The 8,971-nt window shown below is 48.7% G+C and overlaps 1 protein-coding gene across 1 annotated transcript; it reads left to right on the forward strand.

Moving 5' to 3' along the window:
• The first annotated feature begins 296 nt into the window (after window positions 1-296).
• On the forward strand, window positions 297-3,249 carry LOC125524211 (uncharacterized). The gene is made up of 4 exons (XM_048689283.2): window positions 297-1,423; window positions 1,520-1,717; window positions 1,795-2,077; window positions 2,950-3,249. Exons 1-4 carry the CDS (start codon window positions 395-397, stop codon window positions 2,985-2,987), a joined length of 1,548 nt encoding a protein of 515 aa, XP_048545240.1. The 5' UTR covers window positions 297-394; the 3' UTR covers window positions 2,988-3,249.
• The last annotated feature ends 5,722 nt before the right edge of the window (window positions 3,250-8,971 follow it).

Raw genomic sequence — 8,971 nt, forward strand, 5'->3', positions numbered from 1 at the left:
ATTAACCCTCTACCACCCTGTGCAATCTCACCCCCGCAGGTCGTCGGCGTCGACCTTTTGCCCTCATCACCTCTATCGTTCACCGACACCGGGCGCCGCGCTAAGTCAAGACGGCGACACGAGCTTCATAGTTTTTTCCTAATATAAGAAAATTAGACAACGTATATGTCTATTTGAAATTACATATACCACACATCAACGCTGGGCTGGGTTTATACTTGCAACAATAAAAAAAAGACCGGAAGGGGAATGTTGGTGGAACCTCGTACTACTTACTCAGAGTAGTGGTCGACTGGTGGTCACTCATCAGTGTACTGCGTCAGTCCCCACTCCACACCCATAATTCTAGGGTTGTGTCACTCTCTCCCGTCGGAGAGGTGAGATCCGGGCGTCGATGGAGGCGAGCTCGGGGCCTAGCCGGAGTTCCAGCCAGGAGCCGGATGGCCCATGCGACGGAGAGGACCGCCTCAGCGCCCTCCCCGACGACCTGCTCCTCGACGTCCTCGCCCGCCTCCCCTGCGCCGCCGCCGCCGCCCGCACCGAAGTCCTCTCCCGCCGGTGGCTCGGCCTCTGGGCCAGCCTCCGCCAGATCGTCTTCCGCGGCGTGGCCCTCCCGTCGCTCGAGGCGGCGCTCGGCCGCGTCGATCTTCCCCTGCCCGCGGTTTCCCTCATCAAAATCCGCGTCCCCATCAAGCAGCAGCGTCCCCATCAACCCGTCCCCAAGGGCAAGGAGCACTGGAGAGACAGCGCCGGCGTCCCCATCAAGCAGCAGCGTCCCCATCAACCCGTCCCCAAGGGCAAGGAGCACTGGAGAGACAGCGCCGGCGTCCCCATCAACTCGCTGCTCCGCGCCGCCGCGCGGCTCGACCCGGAGAAGCTCGACTTCCGCATCCCCTCCGGCATAATCGAGCGTGCCCTCGCTGTCGACCTGCCTTGCTTGCCCCGCGCCACCTCCATCGCGCTCAACTTTTCCTCCCTCTTCTCCCTCGCCGCCGTGCCGGCCGGCGCCGAGTTCCCCGCACTCGAGACGCTGTCCCTGGCGCAATGCACCACCAACCTCGACGGCTTGCTCGCCTGCTGCCCGCGCTTGCGCACGCTCCGCCTCAGCAGGGCTGTGTTCCTTGACTGCATCATTAGGGTCGTCAACTCGCCTCTGCTGCAGGAGCTTGTCGTGGAATGCGAGGCCAGATTGACACAGCGTGTCGTCATTGTTGCTCCCGAGCTTAAGCAATTGACCACCTCATTTACAGCGGTGGTGGCGGTTAACATCACCGTCTTGGCGCCAGTGGTGGAGAAGATTTCATGGCAGTGCTGCTACTTGGGGCCGTGTATTGTGTTTGGTGTTTGGAGCCTCAACAAACTGCGGCTACAGTCGGCGGAGAGACAAGGAGAGCCAACGACGCTGTACATTTATGCCTGCGTCGTGCGTCCCTTCTACTGTTCAATCTGCTGCAAGCTCTGACTAAATTAATTTTATGAATGATAATATCTATATCTTGTTGGCAAATTGTTTTTTCAGGACCCGTCTCCTTTTCGCGCTCAGGTGCACAACTTTAGGCAGGAGATACAGAGGCACATGGTTGCTGCCTTCTCCGTTTTCGAGCTGCATCTCACAGCCAAGGGGCATGCTTTCGGAGCGGTTGTGGTTCATCTCCTTGGGATGGATCGAATTAGTACTGCTACTCGGAGGCTTAAGGTCGTCCTACATAGATCAGAGGTAATTCTCTGCTCTTATTATATATACCCCAATAATACATTGTATGGTTTTATTCAGATATACACTTTTGGTTTTAGTTGAAAGAAGTATGCCCGACACACTGTCCTTGTGAGTCTCCGAACTGGAGGTCCCAGGCTATCTCCTTGGATGCTCTCGAAGAATTGGAGTTCAATGGATTCGACGGAGCGGATCATGAGTTTGATTTATTGGAATTGATACTTGGATGTGCACCGATGCTAAAAAGAATGATTGTCAAGCTGTCCGAGGAGATCTCGGCAAGTAATGATGGATGTGCAAAGATAGTCAACATCTTCAAGCAGGCATGTTCTTCTGTGGAATGTGATGTTTATCACAGCTCGGGTGAGTACATATTTGGCATGCATTATTAGTATCTTCTTAATGAAGCACAGATATACTCCCTCCGTTTCCTAAAAGAAGTCTTATAAATTTTCTCGTATGTCAAACGGTGCAAAGTTTGACCAAGTTTGTAAAAAGGCCAGAGTGATACTAATTTTGTATTGTAGTTGTTGATAATTTTTCTTATGCAAGTTTGTTCAAATTTTGCACCATTTGACTTGAGATAAAATTATAGGCCTTCTTTTGGGAGACGAAGAGAATAACTGTTAATCATTGTGTAAGATTTGTCGAATATGTGTCGTTGACATGCCAATTATATAGTTTGGTTGTGCATCTCCAATTTATTAGCTAATTAAACATGTTATATTTCTGTTGAATTTGTGTGCTCAGACCCTCATATTTTTTATAGAAACTGAAACTGAATGGTGGATTGGATGATAAGAAAAAATCAGTATTTTTACTCATGCTTCCTTACCTAAATTGCTCTTTTGCATTTCACAATCTTCTTCATTGGTCTTGCCATTTTGTTTTGCATCTGTATTCGAGTTTCTTGGTTAGCTGAGGTTACCCATCCGAATTCATCGGCCTTGGGGTTTGCAACAAATTTTGGTTCCAGTTAAAGTTTATGCAGCAATTACTTTCTGTTGTCAGCTTGTATTATGTTTTATTTGCAGTTTTGCATCTGTATTCAGTAGCAGAAAGACAGTGCCCAGATAACCAAAGTTTGTTGTCTCATCTAAATTTTTCATTGGCCTTCGAGTTTGTTTCTGTTCTCAGCATATTGTGTTTTATTTGACAACATTCCTACACATATTACTCCACATTTGCTTGTTGTCATACTGACCGGAGCTTGTTTCAATTTGTCTCGTCTGCAGGGATAATGTACAGCAGCCAAAATTGCCCTTCCACATGATTGTCAACCTTAGGTCTGTCGATCCGTGGTGCACATTCACAAGATCATCCTTTGTTCTGTGGATTTGTCGCGCGCTGCGCATTGACAGGGTCTCGGGACTTTGCTTTGTTGCTTGAACTGGTCATCTGGCGTGTTCTTTTACCAGTGTACTGTACTAGCTATATACAAGGTGCACAGTTATATGTTGTGTGGTTTCTCTGACATTTGACTATTGAATTAATGCACTCTACCCATGTCGTGAATCGTGAGTCAATTACTCGAAGCTGACTATCATGTTAAGCCTATGGTTTCAGTTCCTATTTTGTTCTGTTTCATTGTCGTGACGACGACAGCTCTTTGTTTTCAGCGGGAGTGAAATGATCACCTTGCAGCTCTTTGTGCTTATAGCTATGGTTAGACGAACCAAGCGGCTCTGTGAATTAACCTCTGTTTCCTCTCTTTTCTAACTACTTCACCCTATATGATGGATTGAAGATGCATCTCTGTGTCACTTCTGTTTTAGCAGAATCTGCATCATCTTGTGTTGATGCAACAGGAGCATTGCGGCGACTCAGGGGCTGAGCTAGTGTGAGATATGCAGGGTGCTAGTTGATTCCTGGTGACACTCGTGCTTGAGTGCAATCTATGGCGAGAAGCTCTGATTGCTGAAACAACGCCGGTGGCAAAGGCTTGGCTGTTCGGCTTGAGTGAGGAACTGCGGCATGATGAGTTCGTCAAAGCGGTTGTACCACCGTTGCCAGCAGTCTGGTGGGCTCGGCGTCGACCGATTCATGTAGCTGAATTTCAATCTACGTTGTTGGCACATGCTTAAGTTGACACGAAGGACAGGACCCAGATTCCTCCATCAGGCCGTGTAAAATTTTGTAGCTCTCTTTTTTGAAGGGAGTGGGAGATATGTATGGCCGTGGATATTCGGCTTGAGCGAGGAACTACGGTAAGATGAGTTCGTCAAAGCGGCTGTAACGCTATGGGCAGTCTGGTTGTGCCTCTCTGTCATCAGCCTCCAGGTGTCTTCCTTAGTTGGTACTCTCAAGTCTCAGGGCCAAAGACAATGATTACTGCTTTAGTGAACCTTCGAACAGCCTTGAAGATTGTGTCTTCACCAATGTGGACATAGTCATCAATTGCATCAGCCGAACACCCATATGCCAAGACTCCAACAGTCGCAATGCACTTCATCAGAGGACTTGCACTTATCTCTCCACATGCATTTCTTCGGAGCTTGAACCAGTCATCATACCTCTCAACGGCTTTTGCAATTGTCAGAAAAAGACTTGTGTGCATCCGAAAGCGCAAGTGAAAATACTTCCCCAGATAGGTTGACTTTGGATCAAAGTTTTCTCTAATTGTATTGGCATGGATCTCCGCTTTATCATGGTTGATGTGTATGCGGCCAAATTGTGATCCTCTCTTAGGCCGCCAAACATCATCATTGAAAATCATGCCTACAACGGTTTCAAAGTCATCGTCGTCTTCTTCCTCTTCGGATGATGATGAGTCCTCCAAGACCATCTACCTCAACCTATTCATCTACAATTCAAACTGCTAGGTTCAATCCAAACGGCTCGGTTCAAAAAGCAAAGAACAAAAAAAACTCACCTAGGCAATTCGTTGAACACTTGCGGTGCACTAGTGGTGAACCGGCCAGCCGGTGTCGTTTAGACCAACCTGGCGGGCGGCGACGCGTGCGTATGACCTGCAGCGGTGTGCAAGCAAGATGATATGCGGCCGCAGACAAAAAATGAAGAAGTTTCAACGCAATTTGGCGAATCAGCTATGTTCACGGTGGTGGCGTTTCACCTTGATTCCGACGATGGCGGCGGTGGCCGATCGGACTCGACGTCGGTCAGAAGGGCGGCGGGAGCAAAGGAAGGCAACGAGGTAGCAGCAGCGTCGATGGGCAGTTGCCGGGAGGCACGCCGGTGAAGATGCGGTGGCAGGGGCGACGCGAGGGAGAGGCAGGACTTTTACTCAGAGCCGCATCGGCGAGTATATTTAGGGAGAAAGTTGGCACAAGAGGATAATATTTACTCCCTTATGAACGATTGGGGATCACTTAGGGGTGCGTTAGAGGAGTAAAACAGACTTTTTAATCCTCTAACGCCGGATAGTAGATAAGTTAGAAATGCCCTTAGAGCATGTACATCCGCATACCCAAAATTGACCCCTGATATGCCCGCGTTTTGGCGCGTCCACGGACAGGGCCCGGTCACCCCTCATTTTTCATCCACTGCTACCACATACCTCAAATATCACACCCTAAATTCATACTACACCATGCAACAAAAAATTACATACTACATAGATAAAACAACCCTACTACTATTAGTCGTTTGAGATGTCAAAGTCCTCCGTGCCCGACAGACCACAGCTCCGGGTCCTTGTGAGAGTCTAGCTCCGCAAAGACTTCCTTCATATTTGGTCCGTCTGACGGAGGTAGCGGCGAGATCTGACTAGAAGGAGTCGGTGATGGCCTACTTCTCTGTTGCCTCCTCTACTTGGGCCACCTCAAACTCGTCCAGCGGGTCGCCCATGCAGTTTCTGCATATAGAGGCGCCTGATCCGCACCACCTTCCTCCTCCTCCACCATCTCCGTGTCCGATGCCTCCTGCCCCAGCACCTCCTCCTCCTCCACAAAGATTCCAAGGGAAGTGTCCTTTGCTGGTCAGACAAGGATGGCAAGGTCGATTCAATAAACAAGAGCAGGATCAAGCCGCGCCAGCCGTGCCTCCAGGACAGCCGAAGACTGAAGCACGCACCCCCCCAAGAATGCTCGGCAAGCCTTGCCCCCGGCAGGCGCATGCCAGTTACCACCGCTCCACCACACCACAACGCCAGTCACTTGTCGATGCGGTGTCGAGCCCCCCAAGCGACTAAGTGGCTCTCACGAAGCACGTGGCGGTTTGTTGGGAGCAGATCACACCCGTTTGACACCCGTCCAAGGGCGTGTCAAGATGATAAGCAGAAGTTGGCTAATCGGTGATATAAGCTTGTCAGGGATGCATCCCCACACGCCACCTAAGGTAGCATTTATGGCATTTTTTCCTAAGTGCTAGAGTTCGGTATGATAGCACTGTTGGCTATCTAATCGCAAGATAATGTCTGTTTTGCCACTGTGGTAACCCCTTGAGCTATAAAAGGAGGTCCAAGGCAACCTAGACAAGGATTCAGATCTTCTCACACTTGTACTTGCGTAGCAGCTTTCCCCGAGGCCACCTTGCCGGGTTTGGGCGTTGCGTGTCGTCGTGTTCCTCTAGCTAATCCACCAAAGCAGGAGTAAGGTTTTACGCTTATCCACCAGATTCTTGTCGTCGTGTTGCCTCATGGCTTCCACTCTTTGTTGAACGTGATCTCCCCACCGCCTAACCACAAGGGGCCTGTGGCCCCATAGGTGATCGTGTCCACCCACGGCATCTTTGGCACACCAGGTAGGGGGAATCGCTTGCGCGAACCCGAAGTTGTGATCAGCGCGTCGATCACAACTACTTGGGATTGTTAGAGATTTTGAAGTATTGTGTGGTAAAATAAAGAAAAAGTCCATTTGACTCCCTTGAATAAAATGGGTGGTTCACATAATCCCTTGAACTTCTTTTCGGTTCACTTAACCCCCTGATCTATCCCAAACTGTTCAAAAATCATCTCTAGCTGGTTTTTTGAGCTCATTTGTATACTTGGACACAGTCAAGCTGGTATTTTACCAGTGAGGCCCTCTTGCTGCAATCCCTCTCTCCTCCTGTACGCCGAGAGCACAGTCGATGCTCAGTTTACGCCGCCGACGCTGTAGTTCTTTCTTCCCCCACAGAGCCAACACCTCCCCCTCGCCTTAAAGCCATGTCCTAGAGCTTCCCCTCCCTCCACTATATGTTCCTGCCAAACGGCTTTGTCCGAGTCAGCGTGATTCTCCATCGCCTATGTCTTCTTTCTCGCTTCCGGCATCGACCGTCGCAGCCTCGATCTCTTCCTATGGCGACCCCCACTACTAGGGAAAAGGCTAGCAGCAGCGCGGGGACCGACGCTACTAATAAGGCGCTACAGCTAACCTGTAGCAGTATCACGTGCACACCCGCGCTACTGCTATACAAGTTTAGCAGCAGCGCGCTTCGTGGAAGCTCGCTACTGCGAATAGCTCTAGTGCGCTTTGCCTGGACGCGCTACTGCTACTGTGGCGCTGCTGCTAACTTTTCTCCACTCGCTACTGCTAATTTTAGTAGTTTTTTTCTGCATATTTATTTTGTATTTGAATAGGCTTTATACAATAATCTTTAGCATATGATACACATACAAATGTAATCATAGCATATATATACAAATAGTCTCATCAAATCATGTCATCATCATAATCATCATCCAACACAAAGTGGTCTCTCGTCATCATCTCAAAAATAGCGATACAAATCTCAATTACTTGCAACTACATCGTCATCCATCGAAACAATGATATACGCGAGAAGAGCTATTACTTTGCGTGAACCTAAACTAACTACTGGCTGTCGCTCGGAAACCGGAAACCGGTACACCTGGGCCTGACATTCCGGCCACTCGTCGTATACTCCTAGCATAGCACTTCTTCGCCATCGATGATCTATACACCTGGATCGTCACATGAGTCGATGATATGCAACATATATAGTTGAGCAACAAAAAGAGACAGACTTGGCAAAAATAGAAGCAACATATCATAAGCATAAATAACAAAGTTCATTGTACCCAAAATGCCCTAACTAGAGTGATCTTCGCTAGTCGAGGATGACGGTTTAGTTACATCACAAATAAAGTTTCGTCGTGCATAATTCAAAGTTTCGTCATACAGATAGTATGGACTAAACAGACACATTGTCATATATCGACAATCACTCCATGTCGTGCCATCCATCCAAGTCAAGGAGATAGTCCCCGAGTTAGTGAAAGGCTTCAGGTCAAGACTCTGAGCTTGGAGGCGTGTTCGGACATCTTCCCGCGACATCTGTCCTTCTTCGTAGAACATCCCTGTTTTTTTGACGACCTCCTTCATGATTATTTGGGCAAGTTCGCGCTGGATGTGGTAGAACTCAGCTCGAAGTTGATGATCCTCGATATCTCCTAAGTTCTTTACCCATTGCAGAATATGGGCATCGCCGGATGTAGGTGACATGCGAAGGTTCTGGTGATCCCGTCTGTACTCCAGCATCTGGTGTAGGACATAGAATCCATCATTAAGAGAATCACTCGGTTGCTGGATCCAGCAGAAGTCGGTCTTATGGCCGAAGGCGGGCCTGCCGTCCTTTTTCTTCTTGTCCTTGACCTCTCCACCCCGTGCGCCGTAATAAAACATAGCACTGTCGAGAATAGACTTGATGTGGATGTAATCCTTTTTGTTAATGTTCTTCTACGAGTCCAAGTAAAGAGCGTGGGAGTATCAGGGGTAGAGGATGATGAGGACAGCGCGCCCACCGCTGCGCAAAATAAGTACACCTCAAATTAATTAGCCTCCCCCGTGGAAATGAATAATTGAAATCAAAGGAAGGATATCTGCGCGGATGACTTACATGGGATGATAAGGCACGAGAATCGCCTCCTTGTCCTTATTGGCGAGCATGAAATTGACGATGTATTCCCTCGCGTATTCACAGTGCTTTGCGCAGACTCCCAAGAAGGCCTCGTGCATGAAGTACAGGTCAGCGACATAGATATAAGGTATCTACTCAACCCCGATGAGGTAGTTCATGTGCAAATCATAAAGGCGGACAAACACAAAATCCAGCTTCTTCAAGTGAAAGATGTCGAAGATGTAATCGAATCGAAGGAAGAACTTCTCTGCGGGGAATGTGTCGACATACGACAATCCCCGCGGCACGTTAACCACGTAGAGTGGGTATCCTGCATTTTTTGAGGTGATGAGGCCTTTCTCTATCTGCAACACATCGTCATGAAGTCTCCTTAAATCGCCGAATTTGGCCCGCAGCGCTGCTTCAGGTAGGATTGGTTGACCGGGGATATGCCATTTT

Source organism: Triticum urartu, chromosome 7A (assembly GCF_056163025.1).
Source record: "Triticum urartu cultivar PI428250 chromosome 7A, HENAU_Tu73, whole genome shotgun sequence".
NCBI lineage: Eukaryota > Viridiplantae > Streptophyta > Magnoliopsida > Poales > Poaceae > Triticum > Triticum urartu.